The sequence below is a fragment of the Dermacentor albipictus genome, unplaced genomic scaffold, assembly GCF_038994185.2.
Source record: "Dermacentor albipictus isolate Rhodes 1998 colony unplaced genomic scaffold, USDA_Dalb.pri_finalv2 scaffold_13, whole genome shotgun sequence".
Taxonomy (NCBI): Eukaryota; Metazoa; Arthropoda; class Arachnida; order Ixodida; family Ixodidae; genus Dermacentor; species Dermacentor albipictus.
Genome location: NW_027225567.1, coordinates 15,645,672 through 15,672,221, shown reverse-complemented (window position 1 = coordinate 15,672,221; position 26,550 = coordinate 15,645,672). Strand labels below are relative to the sequence as shown.

The 26,550-nt window shown below is 44.4% G+C and overlaps 1 protein-coding gene and 1 pseudogene across 2 annotated transcripts in view; both read right to left on the bottom strand.

Annotated features, from left to right (window-relative positions):
• Positions 1 to 26,550, bottom strand: part of LOC139051656 (organic cation transporter protein-like) — a 189,688-nt gene that overhangs the window by 16,873 nt on the left and 146,265 nt on the right. For both annotated transcript variants that reach the window (XM_070528611.1, XM_070528610.1), the window contains 2 exons: positions 4,159 to 4,327; positions 1,501 to 1,648 (listed from right to left, as the gene is read on the bottom strand). In XM_070528611.1, coding sequence (XP_070384712.1) covers positions 1,501 to 1,648; positions 4,159 to 4,327 — 317 coding nt within the window. The remainder of the gene's footprint in view (positions 1 to 1,500; positions 1,649 to 4,158; positions 4,328 to 26,550) is intronic.
• LOC139051694 (U2 spliceosomal RNA) lies at positions 15,378 to 15,527 on the bottom strand (annotated as a pseudogene).

Here is a 26,550-nt window from a genome sequence, read left to right as displayed (position 1 = left end):
TTCTTAAATGGTACCAGTAACGTTTTTGTCATCTATTTGTTTCTCTCAGTACATAGATGTTTAAATATTAAATCAAATAATTTTACGGCGTCGGCTGTGAAATAAGCTTTTACGAGCGTATCCAAGCACTTATTTCTTTTCTCTTTTTTTACATGTGGAGCAGTAAAATGCAGATGTGTGTGCAAGACCGATGCTGTCCAAGTCCTGATTTGAAGCTCTATAGTGACGATACAAGACAACATTTTTTTTTACTACCACAGTTTTCAAACTTTTGCATGCGATGACGCGTCACAATTGTCCCCCGTTCTAGATTGCATTCACGTCTTTATCATTTTATTTTTGTGCATAGCGAGGCTGTCAGATAACAAATATTGCTTATCAGCGAAATGAGTTATCGCGTAAGTTATATCATCGAAATATTTCATCTCAGTATGCAAATGGGAATATGTCGCGCATTCGGCTTTTTATAGAAGGAACATACAAATCAATACACGGGGCGCTATAACATAAAGCTATTCCAAACTTTTCTATTCCAATTCTGCCATCAGCCCTCCGCGATTGGACAAAGACTTTTTGCATCACCCCCACTTCACCTGTCTGTCACGCGACATCACGAAAACCGCGACAGCCCCCCATCTGATATGACGTGTGCACACTGATTATGCATGATTTGACCGAATAAAAGAAAAATAGTTATTTTGGATTCGACGCCTATTCGCGATTAGCCCTCGGCTATTGGTCAAATGATTTCGGGCTGCACCCACTTCACCTGCCTGTCACGCTACATCACTAAACCGCGAATACTCCCCGCGTCAAAGTGACGTGTACGCTTAAAGATGCATCAATATGCCTAACAAAACTGAATTTTCTTCTGAATAGCCGCAGGCTGCCCCGTTCCGAAAAGAATAAAAGATGGCTGCCGCCGATGGCTCAGCTAGGCAGTGGCTACTCGCACCAGCTGGAAAGCATGGGCTTATTTGCGTCTCATTAACATTTTTGCGCGGCCGTGTAACGTTTTCGAGCACTTTCGGCATGTTTACGAACTCATTCTTCCAACTCTTCTTTGCTAAGGATCCGTTTGACAATCATTCTTAAGCTTCCGTTGCATGCCGCCGCGATTTTCGACCAGCCACAGCAAGCTAAGTCAGGGAAAGTGGACCAATCGCAGACGCCGGCACCATCCTCTTCATCCGGATATCGATTTTCAGTGCACTGACTCGGTACCATTGAATCCCTCTCCACTTGAGCGTGCTCCTCGCCTCTTGTCAGACAATTAGATAGGCAAGATAGGCAATGTTATTCGTTATTAAAGCAAACAAAGGTGACCTCCTATAAACGAGAAGAGCGTTTCATTGGTATGTTTAGAAAACCCTGTGGGTCACCGCCCGATGCCTGCGTAGGCGGTTACGCAAATTTGACGTCAGGAGATTGGAATAAAACATATTGGAATAGTTTTACGTTATAAGACTCATGACATCCTTGGTCTCTGGGCACACTTACAAGCTCCACCTTCTCCTTGGTTTCCAGAACTATTTTGGATATGTCCTTGACTTTGACGTTGTTCCTTTCGGCGATCTTCGTGAGCAATCTCTCCGCCTCCTCGGACCGCTCGGCGATGAACAGCCACCTCGGTGATTCATCAAGAAAACTGAAAGTGGCAGAGAAATAAATTCCCAGGCACAACACCACATACTAAAGCAACAAAGGTGCCACACGGCAATGCATGGCTACCTAAGACTTAAAGTTATAGCCACAACTTAGACGAACACACACGGGGATGCATCAACTGAGATTCCGAGCGCTACCCACCGACTAGGCCCTCTCCGTTATACAGGGTGTCCCTGAAGTCTTTCCCTGATTACAAACATGCGGACACAGTGAGACAACACACACACGACAGCGAACGAACGGAGACTTTCAACTTTATTGAAGAAGTCCGAGAAGGCATATTTAAAGAGTTCACTTATAATTCCGGATATCCCTGCTTGCAGATTAAAACTAGCGAGTACGCACGAAGCAAGGCACAGACATCCACCGTGTACGACGATCAACAACAGAACTTTACAGCCCATCAATCCGCACACAACATACTATCGCTACCGATGATACAACGTAAAAAAGATAGCGAAAGTTCACAGAAAAGAAGCATCGCTAAAAGTAGTAACGAGGGCTTAGGCAATACAAATAGACTGCCGGTATAAAAAAAATACCTAGATACAAGCCATCAAGAAACAAACCAAGCCACGACTGCTTGCTCAGAAACTTGCTTCCTCGTCACGCTATTGGACATTCTTTTATTTTTGCTTAATAATATTCAAAGCTATCTTAAGAGTTTACCCGTTCAAGTCCTCAATTGTTTGTTAAAGCCGTTGCAAGCACTACTGAACAGGTAAACAGGAAAAGGGTGCCACACTGGGCTAATATTGGCACTGCAACAGCGCGAGGAATGACGACTCAGACACACACAACACAAGCGCTGACTACCAACTGGTGGTTTATTTGACGAACGGAAATATATAAATTAAAGATAGGCGGGAAGCGAGGAAGATAGCCAAGGTCATAAAAACAACGGATGGAGGCTGCGAAGTTATCAGGCACCATATGAAACAAGAGGTTCGGCCGGCCGGCAACTAACGCAAACTGCAGCTATAAGCTGGCCTACTATTAGGTACTTGTAAAAAATTAGAAATAAAATACAATACAAAGTTAAGAGTTACCGACAACACTTATAAACAAATAAAAACCAAACAGACAACAGAAACAAGAGTAAAGATTAGAAATTTTTTATTTGGCGCTTTATTTTGTCTCACCTACGAATTAATAGAGAAGGAATAGCGGGAGCCGTCCAAGAGGCACCAACATCTCCTTACATGCAGTTAACAACAGAAATACAAATTAAGTAAATGGAACAATGTTAAAAAGGAGCGTGATGTGTGCGCATATATTATGCAGACTCCGTTGTTTTTTTGACGTTGCCTATTTTGACCGCATTCCCCCATTTTTCTTGTATATATTTTTGTTGGTCGAACAAACCTCCCAGTTGACAGCCTACCTTCATCTTGCGAGTGACTCGGCGCACTTTCTTCGAGCTCTTTACAGTAAATTAATAAAATAGCACCTGCGAGCCACATGTTGCCGAGCTATTCCCTGTTAATTCCCGCATGTAGTCGTTCCTAATCTAGCACCCCTGAGACCCACCGACATAGCGTTAACTAAATGCGGTCTGCCAAGCTGCTCTATACTCAGCAGGGCCCGTACTGACACAAACTGCTCATGGCAGAATTATTCGCAAGATAAAATACCGACCAATCCTAATGCTGGACACGGTATTAGCCAAGGCCGATGGCGAAAAACACTATGTCGTCGAAAATTTTAGCAAATTTGGTCCCAGATATGATATGGTTTAGAGAGTGCACAAAGTGAAGCATGCATGAGCGAATAGATTAGATGGTGAGTGTTAAAACATCCTAGAGGGTGTGTACACACCCAAAAAGAAATATAAATATTGCTAGCTCAGTGTTTTTTCTTTGAAATAATATTTGAATACAACATTTCTTTTTTACCATGGCCAAGTCACAGACTGACTGTTGCTAGTATTCATAACAAAAAGAAAACACCATTGTCCAGAAGAACTTCAGTTTGGCCTAGTTGGTGTTTAGTGCATCTCATTCATCTCAAACGACACGGGCGGTACCGCCCATGTTGTTTTTGTGTTCTCTTCCGCTGTACCCGTCTTTATTTGCGGTCCATATGATATGCACCATTGTCCTTGCTCATCTAAAAGCGCTTTTTGATCGCTACTGCTTCAACGTGATGATCGAGGTGAAGTTAGTTGGATTGTTGTCATTGCTGTTGTTGTTTATTAGCTGTAGCGAAATGGTGAAGTAGGCTACTCATTATTCTGAGGTTGAATAGAAGCTCCCTCCCACTCTCTATTGCGGCTATAGATCCGAAACAGGTTGTAGCTTGAAATTACAGCGTCCGGTGTTATGCTATATGTGACTGCTACACACATAGCTAACGGGCGAACAGACGCTGAGTGTTCGTGGTGCAAGCCATTTACAGCGGCTATCGCCTGTAAGGTATCAGTGTATTTGTGCGTCACAATCCCCAGCTTACTGCGCGGAGAGACGACAACTTGCAAGGTCGTGTACTCACAAGGCTGTGATGAGCATGGCGACGAGGGGAACGCTAATCAGTAGCTGTATGTGAACCCAGTTGGTGACCAGGTAGGCGATTCCCGGTAGCAGCATGAGGCCCACCACCCAGCCTGTCTCCTGCACCATGGACACCATGGCGCGCTTGCCCGGTGCCACGCACTCGATGGCTGTCGAGAGAGGAGGACATGTGACGACATGCCTGTAACTGTTGCATGCGCAAAGTTTGTTTCTCTTAGAAACCTGTACAACATTTAAAAAATAAACGGTGTTAAGACATATCGAAAAAAACAAAGCCATTGTAAAGAAAATGAAACGTTATTTGATAAGAACCGAGGTGACAAAGTGGTCTGCACATGTAACCATCATGCTGGAATTGTGGGATGTAGCCTCCGCGGAAACCGGCATGATTACTCCTCAAGCACAAACGAAGCAAGTCACTTCAGCACGCCCGTGCTTTTCTCAATGGCCGTTTCTGCTTTAAGAATTTCCATAACACCTTGACTTTCGTATGCTAAAGAGGCTCATATTTGTTCCTGATCTAATGAAAATGTTCATACCGGAAGTCTGCGACTAATTCAATTTCGCGTCCGTTTCAAATTCAGGAGGTAATTGTGAGCTAGTGTCGCACTTAATGATAAATATCACGCCCTTTCGAACGCAGTATACGTGATTTTACTACACTTATTTTTCCCCAGAACCGTCAAGCACAGGGGCCGTATAACGTAAAAGTATTCCAATATGTTTCTATTCCAATCTCCTGACGTCAAATTTGCGTAACCACCAACGCAAGCACCAGGCGGTCACCCGCAGCGTTGTCTGAACAGACCAATCAAACGCTCTCCTCGTTTATAGGACGTCACTTTTGTTTGCTTGAAAAACGAATAGCATTGCCTACACTGAGCGGCTTGTCGTATCTAATTGGCTGACAAGAAGCGAGGAGAACGCTCAAGTGGAGAGGGATTCACTGGGGCAGAGCCAGTGCACTGAAAATCGATAACCGGATGAAGAGGGTGGTGCCAGTGCCTGCGATTGGTCGGCTTTCCCTTACTTAGCTTGTGGTGGCTGGTCGAAAATCATGCCGGCATGCACCGGAAGCTTAAGAATGACGCTAAAACTGACCCTCAGCAAAGAAGAGTTGGCAGAATGGGGTGGTAAACATGCCGAAAAAGGCTCGACAACGTTACACGGCCACGCAAGAAGTTTTATTATACGCAAGTGCACCCATGCTCTCCGGCAGGTGCGAGTAGCCAGCGTCTCAGCGATCGGCGGCAGCCATCTTTTATTCCTTTGGGAACGGGGCAGCCTGCGGCTATTCCGAAGAAAATACAGTTTTGTTCGGCATATTAATGCATCTTTATCGCGTACACGTCCCTTTGACGCGGTGAGTTTGTGCGGTTTTGTGACGTCGTGAGACAGGCAGGTGAAGTGGGTGCATCCCGAAAACTTTTTACCAATAGCCGAGGGCTAATGGCGAAAAGAGGTCGAATCAGAAATAACTGTTTTTCTTTTTTCTGTCAAATCATGCATAATCAGTGAGTACACATCGTATCAGATGGGGAGGTATCGCGGTTTTCGTGACGTCGCGTGACAGACACGTGAAGTGGGCGTGGTCGAAAAAAGTTTTTGACCAATCGTGGAGGGCTGATAGCAGAATTGGAATAGAAAAGTTTGAAATAGTTTCACGTTATAGCGCCCCAGGACTGAACTGAAGAAAGACGCTGTCTTGCAATTATCTTTCCTAATGTCTGCCTCGAGCGTCTAGTGTTCTCCCGCGTCTGGTAGTGGTTTTTCAGATTTGGTTTCATAACATTTATTTACCTGCATTACAATGTATAACTAGGCATGTAGTATTAGTTTTTTTTGTATCTCTATTTTTTCATTACTTACTTCGCTGTCGCATATGTAATATCGTATTTTGCTTCTCTGTTTCACTATTATTTTGCCATATTCCTTTTGCCTTCTTGCTTTATTCCGGCGAAACCTTGGCACGAATGCTGATTGTATTTTCCCATCCTGTTAAAATGCCCTTTTGGGATTGCATAACGAATGAATGAACAAGTAAATAAATAAATAAATAAAACAAATGAAAGAATAACAGGAGCCTCGATTCTCAGAACCCCTTTCTTATCTGCCGTACTGGTCCGCCTTGACGGGCTAGAAAAAAGAACAGTTTTGATACGCAGAAAGCTTATGGATGTTATTATTATTATTAATTACTGCTACTACTGCTGCGGCTGCTCCTCTTGTGTGCAGCGACTGAATCGCAACACAAGCTCCCAAGCTTCTCGCGCTCTACACCCGCAACTTTTTTGTCGTAGGATATTTCTCTACGGTTTTATAAACGAACCATTTTTGCACAAATTCGCCCGACTAGTTCCGGCAGATGTGTGCCTGGGAAACTTCGGTAGCGTTAAGGCGCGGAGCACAACAGCCAAATGGTTATCACTGAAAGCAGAGCGACTCGTTTACCACAATGGTGGAACATATCAGCAGCCCTCATCTGATGGCACAAAGGAGCACGAGTACACATGACGGATGCTTACAATAAATACTGCACTGCAAAGGGATTACGAACTTAGGTAGGGCAAGGCTCGAACACACGGCGAAATATCCGAGGACACTTAAGCACTCCTTACTTTGATCTAACAAGCACAAGAGCGTGTGCCTGTGTTTAAGTCTGTACTGCTGCTTTAGTACCGCGTGCTTTTCCTTCCCGGGTGCAATTGCTAATTTTGCTTCAATTATACGTTTGGTTTGTGAGCAATCACTTCTAACAGATGGATCGTGCCTTGTCTGTTCAGAATGCGGGTATGGTTACCATTTGGACGCCTGCTCTGGTACTAACAAGACCACCTACAAAGGAATTGCAGACACTGTTAAAAAAGCTGGAGATGTCAAACACGTTTAATTTCAGCTGCTCGAGGACCCCAAAAATAACAGAGCAGGTAAAGCACGAGCAGTAGTTCACTGAAAAGATACTCATAGAAATCAACAAAAAGCTTTGTGAACTGCCAGATATCAAACAGAAGCTAGATGTCCAGGCCAAGGAAACTGTGGAAAGTATGGAAAAGTCTGTCCAGCATCTTTCAAATCAGTACGGTCAAGTGCTAGTAGAAATGAAGCTTAAGTCAACTGAGATTGTTGCTTTAAAGAAAAGAGTTGAAAAGATTGAGTCCGTGAACACTAATCAGGAAGTAGTGGAACTGCAACAACAAATAAACAGTCTGGAACAATGTAGTAGAAGGAAAAATTTAGAAGTACGTCGACTTGTGCAAGCCGACAATGAAAATCTGTTCCAAAAGATCAGTGCTATTGCCTAGGAGTTAGACCGGGCTCAGTTGACTAAACAGGACGCAGTAGGCCTTCACAGACTGCCAAATAAACGTGGTAAACCCAGGCAGTTCTGTTTCGTTTTTCTTCGCGTGCAACGAAGGATCAATGGATGGCAAAGAAGCAAAGTATGATGGAAGCTAAGTCTACGGTCTAATTTTTTGATAATTTAACAGCGCGGAGGACAAAGACTACAGAAAAGCAGTATGAATATGCATGGCATAGTAATGGGAAGCTGTTTCTGCGCAAGTGTAACGGTCAACCGGCAATACAGATTGCATGTGATGCCGAACTGGAAAAGATATTCTAAACGGACGCCGCTGTTCCTGCGTCTTGCTTATCTGTTTCACCGTCCCTTATTTTTCAGGCATCACACACCAGGCCTTTTTACTACGATGCTTTATCTTTTAATGCTGCTTTGCGCAGTTCGCTTGTTCATGAAAATGGAAGATAACAGTTTTTCCCGTGAATACTCGAAGAAACTCATCAATATGGAGTTTTGTCAGACTTTTCTCTTGTTCGTGCGCACTACGAATCAATTGCTGCGAAATGTTGTGGAACCCTGGTTGCTTGCATTTATCGACCCCCATCTAGTGAAATTGCCGAATTTATTCAGTTTGTACGTGATCCGTGTGAATACGCGTGTATCCTAAATATGCCTGTTCTTTCAGCATGAGATTTCAATATTGATTTTTGACAAACAGCACCCCGCGACGTTTTTTTTTATGAGGCCATTGACATATTTCACTGCACCAATGTTATCCAGTCACTAACAAGAATAACCTAAGAAATTCACATGTTAATAGATCCATGTGTCACAAATCTTGAGTTGTCTAGCGTTCTTTCTGGTGCGCTCACATTTGATTTATGCGACCACCTACCTATATTCTACTTTTTTCTCTTGTTAATAAGAAAACGAGAAAAACTGTCAACTCAACAAATCTTATGCCGAAGTTTCAATCAAGATAATCTGGCTACGTTTAGATCTATGATACAAAGCATTGAATTGAGCGATGTTTACAATTAGAAAAATCCTAGTATAGCGTACAATATCATTAAGTTAGTAAAAAGCAAATATGATTGTGTATTTTCTTTGTTGGTAAAAAAGAACCTACAAAAATTCTCGAAAGCCATGGGTAACAAGGGAGTTGTATAAACGAATTGAAGCCCGTGACAAACTTTTTTAGAAATTTTTCTGATTAAAAGACCAAGTCATACTTAAGGAATATAAAAAATTAAGAAATAACTTAAGTTCTGATATAAAAAATCACGGAAAGAATACTGCAAGAATAAATTTGCCGCAGTTTCAAACTGTCCTAAGAAAACCTGGAATTATCTTAGCGACCTTATACAAAGGGCTACTTATCATGTTCCTAGCACATTACCACTCAATAATGTCGACTACAGTGGCGTTTCCTTGGCAGACAAATTTATTGCGTATTTTTTATCCTCTGGTGAATCCGTTCAAAAACAAGATATAAAGCATGAAATTATATAATACATTGCCTCGCCAGTTGTAAGTTCTATATATTCTTAAAGCCATGCAGTGAACATGAAATGTTCAAGTTCCTTCGGAACCTAGATAAATCCACTGCGGCTGGAGCAGATGAGGCCGAACCCATTATGGCTGTTGGCGATCTAATCAGCTTGCCACTACAGCATATATGTAATGATGCTTTACACAAACGTGTTTTTCCAAACAGTAAGAAAATTGCAAGAGTGCTTGTTTTGCACAAAGGTATGAGAACATAGATAACTATAGGCTTATATTTGTCCTTCCTTTGTTTTCTAAACTACTGGAATTGATAAATCATAGACTATGTAAGTTCCTTGACACCAGAAAAATTGTTGCAAAAGAACAGTTTGGGTTTCTTGAGAGGAAGTCAACTGAAATGGCACCGCTTAGTATAAAGGAAAAAATACTTTCTAATATGGATGAGAAATGATTCACAGTCGGACTTTTTCTTTAGATTTCAAAAAGGCATTTGATTCTATTAAACATGATAATTTATTTTACCAGATACCGTTTTATGGCATTCGAGGAGTTGCCTTAAATCTGATTCGCCGTTATCTTTCCGGTCGCGTGCAGTATACGTGTCTGAATGGCCATCAGTCACAAATGAAACATTTAATATATGGTGTACCACAAGTGTCTATTCTAGGTCCAACATTCATTATTATCTATATCAATGATATAATAGCCATGCCAAGAACTCCTGCAATAATCTTTTATGCAGATGGTACCAGTGTATTTTTTCTGGTATGCGTCTCGATAATATACATGTCGAGGCGAATGCATAGTTACAAGAATTATCATTATGGTTTAATATCTATAAACTCGAATCAAACGTCAGTAAAACAAAGGTTATTGTATTTAAAGCATGCAAGAAACCTAATGATTCTGAACTTGAACTTACATTAAATTTAAATTATGCAGTTTAACGAGCCAAAACCACTTTCTGATTATGAGGGACGCCGTAGTGGAGGACTCCGGAAATTTCGACCACCTGGGGTTTTTTAACGTGCACCTAAATCTAAGTACACAGGCGTTTTCGCATTTCGCCCCCGTCGAAATGTGGCCGCCGTGGCCGGGATTCGAACCCGCGACCTCGTGCTCAGCAGCCGAACACTATAGCCACTGAGTTCAACTTACATTTGAAAGCAATATAATTGAACATGTTTCATTCTACAAGTTTTGAGGTGCCCTTATTGAACAACACGAGCTGGTCCCAGCATATTAATAAAATTCATGCCAACGTATCAAGGTCACTCTGTGTGCTATACGATACTAGAAACTTTGTTCCCATGTTGCTGAAATGGCAGTTATATTAAACTAAAATTCATTCACATCTTCACTATTGTGTACTGATTTGGGCGCCTACAAACAAAACTAATCTAATGAGGCTGATAACATTACAGGAAAAAGTGATACGATCTGTCGAAAATCTCTCGTGCAACCGTCATACAGGTTTGCACTTTTTCGAACATTCTGTTCTAACTGTGAATCAATTATATAAATTGAAATTTCTCTCTTACGTCTATTTTGAAGTCAAGCTCCATCCCTCTAAATATGTTCAATTGCACTCTAGTAGTAATTTGCCTTACAAATTAAAGGTCCCCTGAAACGGTTCGAATAAATTTTGTAGACGCGTAGAGTACAGCTTAAGTAGAACATTCGCACCACAATTTGAGTGAAGCGTTACGTATTAATGGAGCTACAAGCGATTAGAAGTTACCCTCCTCCCTAGCCATGCTTTTCCTCCTCAACTCATTCGCCGAGCGAGCGGGGCTAAGCTCCGCCTTCATTGGTTTGCATCACGATGCGACGTCAGATCGTCCACTTCCGTTTGTTTTGGAGCTCGTCCCCGCCCGTGCGAGGCCTCTCCGCTAGCCGCTTGGCCGTCGACCCCTAGCGAGAGCTATCGAAGCAGCGTGCGTTGCGAGCATTCTGTCGTAGCGCCGAACGTGTCTTGTATTCCGGTAACCACAGGCAAGCTGGTCATTTTCGCAAATGACTGGAGGCATAAACTCAAGCTGATGAAGGAACCTTAGCGTAGACGTACGTGAGCGGCCTGATCGTTCTGCACGGTCCATACACTTGTTGGCGCGGCGCTTAACCAGCCAAACAAAGCGCTAATATTGCTCTAAGCAAGTGTAAAACATTTTAAACATTTATAAAAACAACCTGTTGATGACTACACTCCTGCGAAAAATATACACCAGCAGCAAAGAAGAATGCACTTCGTTGCTGCTACTGTGCATGGTTGAGCTCTGTGCCACCAGGTGGCTGCACCGTGCAGACCGTTCAAATTTGCCCTTCTGCTCATCTCATGGCTCATCCCGTTACGGCACAGTCAAGCGGCCAGACCCTGTCCCCTTGCGCTTGCGTTTACCCTAATACCGGACTCGCGAAACGCTATTGCGTTAGTAATCTTCCGGTGTAAAGTGACGGCCACAAGCGCGCAAATCCTGGCGTCGGTCGGATAGCGGCAGTCCGATGCGCAGCAGCCAGTTCGCTCGTACGCTGCCTTGCTGAGGCACACGATGTCGCAGCTTGACATATTGCCAGTCGCTACGTTTGCAGTCCACAAGGCAACAAAGTCGAATCACAGTGCTCGCGAAAAGACTAAGACCGACACTGACCGCGGAGCTCTCGTCAAAATGGAGTACGTTGTAACACAAGCAGAGGACACTTGCTGTGTGCCGGAAGTGCTTAAGTGTACTGAAAAATTGTTCTTGTGCACTCTCTTTGTGTTACTTTCTTTTCATAAAAACAAATTAACTAACATTCCAACTATTACGAAGATCATTTGTTTACCATAAAGTTGGAAAAATTATCGATCGCGCGCCCTGGTCAGCTAATCGGATAGCTCGCCCCACTGACGCCATATGGGTTATTTCAGTCATATGGGCAGGGGCGGCTTAAAATTCCTCGTAGTCTGATTTTTGTGCGTGGAAAGTACTGTGGTGTTTTTATATATTGGAGTGCACCCATGCTCAGAGCAATGCCGCGCGACATGCGAGTAGGCATTACCCGTTAGTGAGCGCCTATGTTCAGATAATCTAATATTGAGGCAGCGACCTGTTTGACCTATGTATACGTGACCGCAGGAAAAAGGTAGTTGGTAAACGACTCCCATTCTACAGTGCACAAACGGGGAAGAATGCTTAATAGTGCAGCCTTTCCCAGCATGAGTGGAGGCAGCCTGGGCCAATTTCCTATCGATCTTACCACAAATTTTGATCAACTTGTTAGGGGCGGAAAAAACAACCTTTATATCAAATCTGCCTGCTATATTCCTGAGATTATGTGATAATTTATGTACATATGGAATTACAACCAGTTTTTTCTTCTTGTCGGCATGCTCAGGATTATTCATTCTTGTGGGTGCTGCTAGTTTTACACGTTTGACAAGCTTCTGTACTGCCATGCGGATAGCATCCTCTCGAAAACCTGCCGCTCTCAAACGTTCCAGTTGTGTTAAGAAACTCTCAGACGTCTTGTGAAAACACGATTTAGAGAGTGCGGAAAATAGAACCGAAAAAGCAATGCCGTTTTTCACCACCTTGGAATGTGCGGAGTGAAAATTTAAAAGTGGTTTTTCTGACCTTGGGCAATACATCCAGCACACATGCGTATCAGTTAGCTTGAGCCTATTATCTAAAAATTGTAGTTCATTCTTATCCGGCACTTCATGTGTGAAAACTAATCCTGAGCCACATTTGTGGAATATTTGAAGTATATTATGAACCATTTGTTGAAAATTAGTACTCTTCACAAAGATCAGGAAATCATCAACATATCTTAGCACTTTCAATGTTCGGTCATCTAGGTTACTTTCTATATTTCTGTCTATGCTACCTAGGAAAATGTTAGTTAGTACTGGTGCAACCTTGGACCCAATGCGAATTCCAGATTTTTGTCGGTATAAATTTCCTTTCCATTCAACAACACTTGAAGCTAAATAAAAAGAGAGAATCTCGAGAAAACTGCTGACTGATACACCACAGCTACTAGAAAATTTAAGCTCATCATTGTCCTCGGTGATACAAAGTTTAACGCTTATCATTAGTTCGTCATGTGGAATGTTATAGTACAAGTCTTGAACATCTATGCTGAAAATATTACAATTACCAGGATTAGATTGAATGAGGAAGCTGATAAGATCATCCGAGTTTTTTACCACAAACGGATCTCTGATCACCAATGATTGCAAATGCCTTTGTAAGTATCCCGAGACCACTCGCTGCCAAGTATCCTTTTCCGTGACTATTGCTCGAAATGGAATGTCCGGTTTGTGGGTCTTTGCTGCGAAGAATATGTCCAAATTAAGATTTTTAGCCTTTTTTACTGATGAAGCTATTTGCTCTAGGTTATGGTTGTGCAGCAGCGACAGTGCGCGCTTCTTAACTTCAGCGGGTTTTAGATCTATCGCTCTGAAATTTTTCTCTATTGCATCTTGCGCTTTTTTACAGAAGATATTCTCTGGCACTACAACAAAAAAGCCTTCCTTATCAGTGGTCAAAATATGAAGGTTTCTACTCACAGCATAATCTACACAATTGTTTAGTCTTATTTTTCGAGCGCCTTGCTCCTGATCGTCCCAGCGCGTCCACACACTATGCTATGAAGCGTGGTCTTTCTTCGTCGGATCCCCGGTGGGTGACTGTCCTAGCCATAGTGACCTTCTCCGCCGGGGTGAAGCTTGGCTCGTAGGCGAATTTCGGGCCGAGACCAAGGGTTCTTCTGTGCTCTTCTGGTAGACTCTCGTCGCCAAGAACCAACACTTTTGCTTCGGGCATCCTCTTCTTTTGTGGTTTAGGAAGGGTAGGCCAAGTGCTGTTCCACAACCAGTCGGCTAAATGATAGGATGTCTTACGCCACTCCAGGAAATCCCTTCTGCTCTTGCCTTTGTCTTTTTCCTGCCAGCAGGCTTTGCGGAGACAATCTGTGAGGTATCGGGCTTGATTCATCCATTCTGCGCGCAGGAGTCTGCAGATCCTTTTGGTATGACCGGTCGATGGTTGTAGGTCGATGGTTGTTGTTGTAATTTTCACTCCGCACATTCCAAGGTGGTGAAAAACGGCATTGCTTTTTCGGGTTCTATTTTCCGCACTCTCTAAATCGTGTTTTCACAAGACGTCTAAGAGTTTGTTAACACAAGTGGAACGTTTGAGAGCGGCAGGTTTTCGAGAGGATGCTATCCGCATGACAGTACAGAAGCTTGTCAAACGTGTAAAACTAGCAGCACCCACAAGAATGAATAATCCTGAGCATGCCGACAAGAAGAAAAAACTGGTTGTAATTCCATATGTACATAAATTATCACATAATCTCAGGAATATAGCAGGCAGATTTGATATAAAGGTTGTTTTTTCCGCCCCTAACAAGTTGATCAAAATTTGTGGTAAGATCGATAGGAAATTGGCCTAGGCTGCCTCCACTCATGCTGGGAAAGGCTGCACTATTAAGCATTCTTCCCCGTTTGTGCACTGTAGAATGGGAGTCGTTTACCAACTACCTTTTTCCTGCGGTCACGTATACATAGGTCAAACAGGTGGCTTAAAATTCCGCCGAGCAGTGTGTTGCGATTGGCAGCGATGTGCATTTTTAAAACATTATGATAAATTACACGCTTTACGCGGGGCACTTAGATGTGTGAATTAATTATCAGAAGGACCTACTCTAACGACTCAGTACGTTTGTAGAAAATGGTCAAAAGCGTTTCAGGGGCCCTTAAAGGCACGACCATTACAGAATTCAACTTGTGCGGACCAACTACGGAACCTCAATGCTGTCATACTTAATTCCCAGTCTTCTCAACAGACATACACAGACCATAGAAAGTATTCTGAAATGCGTGTCCCTGAACTCTTTAAAGAAGAATGGTAAAGCTTACCTCCTTTCCTGTCCTAACGATTAATAGGTTGCGTATACAGAATTTTTTATCATCCTGAGGTTCCCTTATTTGTACGAATTTTCCTTTAGCATTGCAAAAGTTTGTACCTTGTTCTGTTGTTTACTTTACATAAAACTGTGTTCGGTATGTAACGATATTGTATTACGTTCTTGTTTCCGTTGGTGCATGCTCTGAGTGTGTGCATTCGGGTGCTGTGTTCCCGTCAGGCAGAGCACATCTGCATTTTGCCCTTGTATCCATGCCCTTGTTTTCTGAAATTAATTATTATTATTATTATTATTATTATTATTATTATTATTATTATTATTATTACTAGAGTTGTGAATGCGAAAGCCTTATGTCCTATTGAACGCCACTGATCGGTCCTTCGGGTATGAACTCCTCGCGGGCAAGCGATCACGCTCAGACGCTTGGTCAAGGCCTGGCCCCTGGCTGGCTTACGTTCGTATCATGGCGCATGGACAGGAATGCGTTGGCCGGTCCCGGAGATAGTGAAATAGCGGGCCGACCCGCGGCGGAGGTGAAGCAGGCTTCAAGTACTCGGCCATCTTCCAAAGATAAGTTTAATATCTTGGGTCCAAACAGAATCACATAAGTTCGCCGTTGTAAGAGGAATGCTTCGCTTATATTAGAAAGTGCAGCTAGTGTAGCAAGTAGGCCTTCATGCGTTTTATTTGTTTTAAATCCTGTTTGACGATAACGAGTGGGACAGAGCGGGGCAACGGCGCCTGTACACGCGGCCTGCGTTTCTGTGGTTACAATGTCACGCGCGTCAGAGGTGCGGGCTTGGCTGAGTAGCGGTTGCGGCAGATGCATGGGAGGTGCGGTGACCGTGTCGGCACTTGTGCCGGCGTAATGTGGTGCCGTATGAAAACAATGAATGATTTCATGATGTATGTAGCCCAGGTATGCAGCGGAAACAGCTTCGCTAGTAATCCGTCCCGATATGAATGTGGGGACCGCAGGAATTTTTTTTTCTTCCCAATATATTCTGTTTTTTTATACATTAATTTCTTCACAGTGATTAGCGAGCCGAAGTTAGAACGCAGGTGAAAGCTTGCGCGGACAAGGAATGCGCGGATAACACACGCCTCCAAGAGCGACGGTGACGTGGCTTTGAGACGATGTCCTCTCCCATCGCGCAACACCTGGCGCGCCAGCGCGGCGGCAGGTGTGCTCTTTCGCCTCCTCTGCTTCGTTGAGGGGCTCGCGTGACGTGGCGTCGCATCCAACGAGAATTTAGATGCCGTTTCGCTGCTACAAACACCGGCTTTTTCGCTCAGTGGGTCATTTGATGTTTTTGCATCAGAGGCTACAGGCTATAAACAGAATACGACATTCATTACTGTACTGAACGTGCATACGCACGCCATGTAGCCTCGCGCTCTGCTAACCTTGTATAATAATTATTCGAGAGGCAAAAATATATACAATGGACAGAGAAGTCAATAAGAGGGCGAGATTGCTGGCAACTGTCAACGAAAGGAGCACTACGCCTACTTACTTATTAGGAAAGAAAGGACAGAGACAGAAGTTAATGTACACACGAATGGTAGTAAATTGTAGAGAACCCCTTCGCCAAGCAGCAACTGACGTCCACCGCCTGTCGGGAATATGAACTTGAGTTAAACATTCTTTTCTGGGTGCAAAAGGAGATTGAAAAAGAAAGTCACACCAAAGCCTTTGTATTTCTCCTTTTGCACGCAACAACAATACTTAGCCAAGGGAACCAACCTGACCAAGAAGTCCCACTCAACTCGTGTTCCCTGGATAAGAAATCGTGTTGTCTTGTGTCCTCTATTCATCTGTGCCTTTCATTTAGCGCGACTACTTTGTCGTCGTGTGGCGGCGATGGTGCGGCCTCAGACAGTTTCTTTCCTTCCCTCCCGTAAGAAAGAGTTGGCAACTTCTGGCCATTAGATTAGCTACTTGGGTGCACACGATAAGGTATTATAGAGGTACTATAGAGGTGCACTGCTGTCATGCGTGCCAATAGCGCGTGTGTATATGTGTCGCGTTGCCCGACAGTGTTTGCCTACCCGGTTTATCTCCTGTTCGAGAGACTCACGAGGCCGGTTAAAGCACGCGATGGCGCTTGATTAAACAATGAAGCGCACCTCTATATAACGCAGAGGCGCAACAGCCCTCCTTTATGGCACGTGTTAGCATTTACAGCGCCGGTCATCGGGGTTGGTGCCTCTCTTAAGATGAGCAAATGAATCCGCGACATTGACTTGCGTTGTAAGCGCTCTAGATATACTAGCGACACTGCAAAGTTTGTGAAGGCTTCGTTATACAGCTTTCATGCATATAGTTTCCTACAATAATTACTAGAGGGAGCTCTCGCGCTGCAATGAATCAGCCACCAAGATAATGATGTGTGCAGTACAAGGTTTTGTCTGGTCTTCGTGCTTGCGGATTCAGACGTTCTTGTGGCTTTCTTTATTACGCTATATCTCCTTTGATTTAAGTCAATTTCAGAGCAATCTACACTTTTCTAAGCGCAGAAGACTGCGAAGACGCGCAATCGCTCCTAAATTTCTGTAGTTCAGCTTGTCGAGGTGGCCAAATTGAAAGGCGCCAGCGCCTCAACGCACTGCCTTGCCCGCGAGTAATCTGTAACGGCACTCTAGGCCGCTTGCCTATGCATGCGCCTGTGGCGTAATTATTTCAATATCGGGCTTCTGTACGAGTGGTTCTGTGTTTCCCTCCTGTCAGTGGATAATATTGTTACGGATGACTGTGTATTTATTTATTTATTTAGTTTATTAAAAAGGCCGCTGGAAGAGCCATTATTCCATGACATGGCAATAGCGCTTAAGACGCGCAACATGTGCAAGTTGAATTTTGCTAGATTGCCGACCTGTAGAGAAGAGGCGTGCGACCACGTAAGCTAAACGGCAACTCTGGCGTTTGTTTTTTTACCACATTAGGCTATGGTCGTTTTCTAATGCCATTGGCAGACCTGTCACCGGTAGGATGGTTTAATTTGCTTAGAAATTCATCAAAATTTTCAATAAGGAATAACCTAGATACCGAAGCCTAAACGGGTAGATGCTTCCTGTGACGTCACGATGAGTCGATGACGTCAGATCCTACACTACCGTAAAGTAAGCTCGCAATGCACGTGGCGCTAACACCAAAGAAGCGAAGCTCGTGATGTCGCCTGACGACACAGGGAGCAATGTACAGATCTTCAGAATTAGACAGCGGTGATTTCAGCGACGATTTTAGCGACAGTGGCGGTCTACTCTCGGACGTCACAAACACAGGGTGGCAAATAGAAAGTCATAAGTAGTGAGGGCAACCAATCTTTAAAATTCATTTTCAGGACAACTAGTGGACTTGCAGTCATACTGTTTGGCACAGATAATGAAAATGCAAACGAGAACGTATACTCAAAATTTTATTTAGACCAGTGAACATCGAAAATCACCAGAGTTACCCTTTAAGTGACTCAAAAGTATAAACCTGAGAACGGGGCAACATAGTGCGACAGAAAATTGCGGCACAAGCCGCACCTGCGCTGCGGGATCCAAAGCCCCACTAAATCGCCTTCGTAAAAAAAAAAAGAAGACTGATTGATGAGTGCTGTCGTATCGCTGCTTTGTGCGGTTTTGCGATGTCACCGTGCGAAGACGTGCTATCCGTCGGGTTTCTCTGTCTTGGCGACTGAATCTTCGGTATATAGAGAAAACGGTAGGATTGTGTCAAGGAATGTGCGCGGCTATCGGGCATAAAGAAGATAGTAAGGGCTGTAGTCAGTTGTTTCATGCTTCGCTGTGTTATTCGCATATGTGGTGAATGGCAAGACTTCATCCCAGTTTATGTGGTCAGAGTTCAGTTCGTCCGTTCACCAAGACGGTTTGGTTGAGACGTGCAACAAGACGGTTGAGTGTCGGAAATGTACTCTGCACAGACGAAGCAGCTCTTCTGTAGCGTCGGCAACGAACTACTTTCCGCGATCACTTTAATCACGCGAGGAGGGCCATGGCGTAGAATAACGAAACACAACAAGAAGTCTGTGACGCAATCAGCGGTGGATGAGGGTATTGCTGCTGTTTCTGCGCACCGAGTAAGATGGTCCACACAGACGATGGATGAACGATCGGTTGTTGTTCGATGACCGTGGAAATGGGTCAAGGAGGTCGATACAAACTTGTTCGAAGGGTGTATGTGAAAGAATCAGTGGGTGGAGAAAGCCTGAGAGAGCTTGATGGTCGCTTATGGCATTGGCACTGATCGCAGCCGACCACGTATTGCTTTGTTGTGTGACGACACATCTGCGGTCAGTAAAAGCGCTGCTGGGCAGGCTGCAGCGTGCGCGCGAATCCCAGATGACTGGATGCATGGCACGAAGCGCGTCATTTCGAAGACATTCTGGCACAACAAGGAGCAAGCGAGCGCCACTGGCTGAGTAGATGGCTTTGTACAGCAGGCCGTCACGTATAGAAAACTGACCACTGGCATGGGGAGTGTTGGTCGCGACAAAAAGATGTTCCAAGCTAACGCCGTTACTGTTTCAGCTGGAAAGCGGTCCCATCGGGAAATACAGGAGGAATGGCAGCTAGGTAGTCATCGAAGCTGTCTTCATCGCAGTGTGTCGTTGCCAATGGTAGGCGAGAAAGGCAATCGGCGTCACTATGACGGTGGCCACTCCCGTAAGTTAGCACAATGTCATATTTTTGAAGTCGCACAGCCCATCATGCCAGACGATCATACAGGTCTCGAAGACTTACAAGCCGGCACATAGAGTGGTGGTCGGTGATGATATTGAGTGGGCGATCGTAAATATAAGAGCGAAATTTCTGAACAGCACAAAAATCTGCGAGACATTTTTGCTCCCTGTCTGTGAAATTTCGCTGAGGATTGCTCATACAAGAACTGGCATAAGCAACAACGTGTACTACGTAATTGTATCATAGTACGAGAACTGCTCCGTTTCCTATCTCAAGGGCGCAAGTATGGATTTCGATGGCTGAAGAAGGGTCGAAGTGACGCAATATAGGGTCCGATGTAACTAGTAATTTGAATTCACGGAACGCTGACTCACACTCTGGTGTCCAGTCGAAGGCTATATCTTTTTGCAACAAACGTACGCCTCAATGGACGCACAATGTCATCGAACCTCGGAACAAAGTGGTGTAAATACGAGCCTAATCCAAGGAAACTACGGAGCTGTCATGCAGACTGCGACGTTTTGAAGGCTCTAACAGCCTCAGTCTTCTGTGGGTCAGGTTGGACTCCATCCTAGCTCAAAAAGTGGCTAAGAACCAATGTCTGGCTTTCACCAAACCAGCACTTTCCGGAGTTGAAAACGAAGCCCGCTTTCTCCATGCAGTTGAAAACCAGGCTAAGGCGGGTGTTGTGGTCTTCAAACATACCACCGGAAATGACATCATCATCCAGGTAACACAGACATATCTCCCACTTTAGTCCATGAAGAATTGTGTACATGAATCTCTCAAATGTGGCGGGCGCGTTACAAAGCCCGAACGGCATAACGTTAAATTCGAACAGACCGTCCGCTGCCACAAATGCGGTCTTCTCTATGTCGGCGGAAGCCAATAACCTGATCTTAAATCGAGCGACGGAAGAAGGAGATAGAATGCAGGCAGTGTATTACGAAATCAATTTGTGGGAGCAGATACACATCTTTCTTTGCGACCGCGTTTAGCCGTCTGTAATCAATACAAAACCTCCAAGAGCTATCTTATTTCTTCACCAGGATAACTGGCACTGCCCAGAGCTCCAGAAATCTTGGATTACCTTTTTATTTAACATCTCTTGCACTTGCTCAGCAAGAATGTTTTGTTCCAATGAAGACACTCGGTAAGGCTTTTGCCGGATAGGATGAACTGAGCTGGTGTCTATCCAATGACGAGCGCGCGAAGATGGAAGAGTGGTACGGTTTTCACCTCGGAAGATGTCAACACGGAAGCATGTCGGGATAGCACTTGTACCATGGCGTCACGTTCACGTGAAGCCGGACTTGCTGATCATGCTGCAAATTTTTGTTTCAGGGGGGGAGATAAATCGTTCGTTTGTGCAATTGGTCTCTTCCCTGACGACCGTCAGCATACGTGTCGCCGTCGACATGCCCGACTTGTCATCGAGAACAGCGAGCTTCATGTGTTTTGGAAGTAGTACGGGCACTGGAGAACAGCTTAGTGCCCACAATGATATGGTTCCATTGGTCATGGACACAACGCTACCAGTCACCAATAGGTCCGTATTAGCACTGACATCGGTGAGTGGTTGAATCATGGCGTCAAGTGAACCGCCCCTATCAGCAGAAGTCATGACGGAAACAGACGCTACCGACCATGGAGGCAGCGTCACCTCATCGGTAACAACAAATGTCTTGATGCGGTCGCTCATCAAGAATTTTTGGGACAAAGACACTGCTGACAGAAAGCTCGCCGGTACCGCAATCAACAGACGCCCCACACGTTCAAAAATTCCAATCCCAGTTTAACATCATGCGTGCACCGTACAAGAGCCACAAATTCAGTTAAGAAACACTTCTCAGCCAGCGAAACAATCGCAGCACAAACACCAAGGGGATGAAGCATCTCACCGCTTACACCACCAAATCTAGTATGACCATCTAAACAAAACACCGCTTTACGACGAAGGCGGTTCTTGAAAGAAAGGCTCATAACAGATATCATAGCCCCAGCGTCCACCAAAGCCATTGTAGATGTGCCATCAATCAACACTTCACTTTGTGAGCATCGCAACCGGCAGAGGCATTATTGTCGTATCGTTTCTGGCGATCTCACTTCCATCGGTCGCGCCGGCTAGTTTCCCGGCGGGGGGGGGGGGGGGGGGGTGATAATGAACGTCACCGCGGCGAAAGAGAGTGAAGCTGGCATGAAGATGGCGGAGTCGAGCTGCGGTCGGAAACAGGAGAATCACTGCGGCAACTGCGTCGTGGAACGTTGTTGGGGAAAGCCGTCGCAAATAATCCTTGAGACCACGGATGGTCGAAGTTTCGACTCTCGGGCCAACGTGACGTCGATGGTGGTTCATACTACCTTGACGTCTGGCAAGGCTGGCGAAAGAAACGAGAAATATGGCCAGTGGTACCACAGCTGTAAGGCGCAGGAGGCTCTCGGCCAACGTCGTACCCTTGAACGATGTTAGGACACTCGGGTCGATAAGATCACTCGTTTGGTTCCGGGTAGCCATTGGGCAAGCAACGCGGATGTCCGGCAGCATTGTGGTAACCGGACTCTTGGCGGTAAATCGATTGTATCCTTGATGGTGGCCCGCGCGGTAGTATTTCATACCTGTCTCAGCAATAGACAAAGGAGCCAGTGGGAGACGGTAAAGCTGATAAGCATCATGGAAGTCTATGTCGTTGGTCATTTCAGTGTGTCGACTCCGCTCCTCGCGCACGATCTGCCTAATAGTTCATGTGAGATAGAGTGATAGGCTGTCGTCTATACGCTGGCAACAGTCGTAACATTTGCGAGCTGGCCAAACTCCGGTGGGATGCGCCACGTCTTGAAGGTCTAGAAACTGCGGCAATGATGTATTACGTCGGCGACTGTGTTGAAGCTCTCCTTGCCGATGAAGAAGTTATAAACATACTCGCTGATTCCTTTCAACAAGTGGCCAAGTTTGTCTTCCTCTAACATGCGAGGATTTACCGTTCTGCATAGCTTCAGTATCGCTTCCATATACGTTGTGCACGTTTGGCCTAGAACTTGGGCTTTTGAAGCAGCGTCTGCTCTGCCTGCTTCTTTTTCGCGACGGAATCGACGAAGCGCTCATTGATTTCAATTACGAAGTGATCCCTTGTTGTAAGCATATGTTCGGGGATATAGAACCACATGAGCGCCGTGTCCGCCACGAAAAACATAACGTTTGAGATCTGACTTCCTGCGCTCCAATGGTTGCTCGCCCGTTTTTGTGGGTGAGCTACTTGCCCACGTCCTCGCTGGATTTTCCTGCGAAAAACTAAGACACTATCAGATGCTCGCGCTGCCAGGAACTAGCCACCGCTGAAGTTGGTACAGTCTGGGTTCCATCTTGATCGCGTGACATCTCGACCACCAGCGGTAATGGAGGCAGTCTAGCAAGGCGAAGGTGGAGGCAATGATAAGGTGTTTGGAGAACCGTGTTGGTGTGGTCGAGGTACCTCGCAAACTCCGCCAAAATTGTTGCGGATGATTGTGTGCTGAAGGGTGAAGACGAAACTGAAGGGCGGCAGAGATGATCGATCGTGAAGATAGCCGTTCAAATACTGCTGCTTGTTAAGAACGGCCAGCTGCAGTGCAAGTTTGCCACCCCGTTACACTATGGCGGCAACATTCCGGGAGCGTCGCCGCCAACTTCTAGCCACAGCGTGACTAAATCGAATTTGTGTCGGGGAACAATATGGGCATCCCCCACTCTCCGTCGCTTCAGCTAGGATGCGTTCGATGAAGCAAGCTTTGTGCTGAAACCGCCACCAACCTCTAGCCTCATCGCCGTTGTGACGGAATGAGTTCGGCGGGCCAGCTATTGTTCCCAAACTCCCCAACGCGCAACCCGGAACGGCTCCGAGTTCTACGGGGCCCCTCTGACGTCGGCTCCGGACATTCGAACGTGTGTGCATTTGTGTGTGTAGACCGTCCTGCGGGGAGGCGGCTAGTTTGCGATGACGAAACGAACGTTCGCATCACCTTGTATCGGGAGAGGACCGAGTGTTTAAAAACCGCTGTTGTGCGGCTGCTCAGGACACTCTCTCTCAAGCAGTCATGTAAGACTGATGTACTTTCTCAAACAGTCATGTTAGACTGATATAAATACTGTAAATAAACCCATATTCCTCGTTCTCGATGAGAAGCAGTCCTTCCCTACATCAACGTCCTCAGCGTGGATAAGTTGGACGACGGCATCGGCCAGATACCTTCTAATTCATGCCATACTACAATCTTGACAACGGATTACGAGCGATGGGATTGAGCCCCCAATCCTGACATGCTTCCGTAGGGACCATCGTTCTCCTCCTCTTCTTCAACCTCCGCTCCTATTATTATTAATAATGTTTATTTAATTGTTTATAACATAGCATTTTGTGGACAATGCCAAGTTTACGAAGTCATGAAACGATTTGGCGCCAAAAGGACGAAGTTTAGGCAAGTCCATGCACTAGCCATCATTCCCATGGTGGCTGAACCACCTCTTTTGCAGATGATCACGAACCGCGCCGCTTTTCCACGCATTTCGTGCTGAAGTTTCCAGCCTCGAACACACTGAATCGGAGAATAAAATAAAGAAATAACCGCAGGCAAGCTTGGAAAGCTGCATAACCAGTTTCCATACGGAGTAGCTTCTGACTATTCGGACACTCTACATAAGGACCGTGCCATGCGACGTACACAACATGAAAATTGTACCTCCGGACAACCTCTTATTCCATTCATTCCATTCCATTCCTTTATTTCAGCATTCAACTTTACATGTACAAATGCTAGGACAGGAGCAAAAAAGCCGCTATTTTAAGCGGCTTGACAAAGGCCCCTGCCCCTACAGTATTTGGCAGCAGACAGTTTGGGAACACTTTTTACGCAACAATACACGGGTACATAAAATATATCTTCAAGAACATGTCTAAGGGAATGATAACATGCGTTTTTGAAAACACACTAAAACCAACATTTTTTTTAACCAGCAATACATGCCTTCTCTTAACAGAAAAATACAGATTTATGTAACGTGGTGAAATACATTTTTCCAATTACATAAGAATATATAAAAGCACTTTCACATACAAGACAAATACAAAAACAATTCTATACTTAAGTTACAACCAACAAAAGGAAATGAAAATACAACATACTCTAATCACATGCAGTCGCACGGCTAATGAAATATGCCTTCAAAATTCTACGTGAAACAGTCCTAAGATCTATGTTTTCTTTTTCAAGGCTGTTCAGTAATACCGATATGCGGTACGGTAGTCTGTCCTTACCATGATTAGTTCGTGAAAAAGGCACGGCCCAAGTTTCTCGCTCCCGAATGTCGTAGTTGAGTTGATGAGGTTTGCTTAGATTGCAAAGACCAGTAAATCCCGAGTGGCCTCGTTTTACGATTTCTTTATATTTCATAGCAAGATTAAATTGATAGTTGCAATGAAATGGAAGAACATGAAACTTAGAAAAGAATGTACTTGTATGACCGCCGTAAGAAATACAAGCAACGTGGCGCAATGCTTTTTTTTGTAAAACAGATAATGTCTGAATATTTTTTTGTGATGTTGTCCCCCATACAAGAATACAATAATTTGCATGAGAAATGAATATGGTGTTATACAGCAATAGCCGTAGTTTTAACGGAAGAACATCTCGAAGCCTACAAAGCGCACCGCACGCTTTTGCCATACTTGTTGCCACGCGTTCTACGTGTTTGTCCCAACTTAAATGCTGATCAAAAATCACTCCCAGTGTTTTCACGTCCGCGGTGACGTCAATTCGTTCTGATCGATAGAATATGTTTAGATTACGATTTACATTTTTTTGGGCGGGTGCAAAAAGAACAGCTTTGGTTTTTTTAGAGTTAATTTGTAAAGAATTTGACTTGCTCCACCAATGTAGTTTATCAAGGACGGTGTTTGCTAGTTGTGACAAGTCATCAGCATTACATGATTGGAAGAAAAGACTGGTGTCATCTGCGTATATTATATAGTGTGGTAAGTTACTGATGTTTGGTAAATCATTTATATATATGTTAAACAATATAGGTCCTAATATGCTCCCTTGGGGAACACCAGCTTCTAAATTCAAGGGGTCTGAGTATTCTTCTGAGATGTAAACGCATTGTTTCCTATGGGTTAAGTATGACTTTAGAATGTCCAGGGGTAATCCACGGAATCCGTAATGTTCGAGTTTTTTTAGTAGAGTAATATGATTGATCCTGTCAAAGGCTTTGGAAAAATCGATAAATACGCCTAATGTTAATTTTTTTCCTTCATAGCCGTTCAAGATTAAATCCTTCTGTGTTAATAGAGCTAGTTCAGTCGATCGGCCCTTACGAAACCCAAATTGATGCGGAGATAATAACTGATATTTTTCACAAAACGACATAACCCTTTTACAGATAACCTTCTCTAAGCCTTTTGATATGACAGGGAGCACTGACACCGGCCGATAATTTGACATGTCATTTCTGTCCCCTGATTTGAACAGAGCAGTAACCTTTGCCTGTTGCATTTTTCTAGGGAAAACACCAGTAGCCAAGCAAACATTGAATACGTGGGTGAAAGCGGGCACTAACAAGTCTATTGCAAATTTAATTGGTTTAATCTGGAGACCATCGATGTCACGTGCCTTACTGTTCTTTAAGGATATAAAAACAGAGTAAACCTCGTCCGGTGTCGTAGGCTCAAAAAACGCTGTATTTACACTAGGCGCACCCAAGTAATTGAGAGCATCTGTATTGTAAGCGCTAATAACTAAATTTGTAAAGTGTTCATTGAGACGATTTGCTAATTCTTTACCCTTTAGCTGCTTCCCATTCTCTGTAATCTCGAGCTCTTCATAACGACTTCTGTCACGATTTAGGAGCTTATTAAGCGCACGCCAAACTAGGTCGCCTTTGGTATCAGCATTACTAAATAGCTTTTCCAGATACTCTTTTTTTGTATC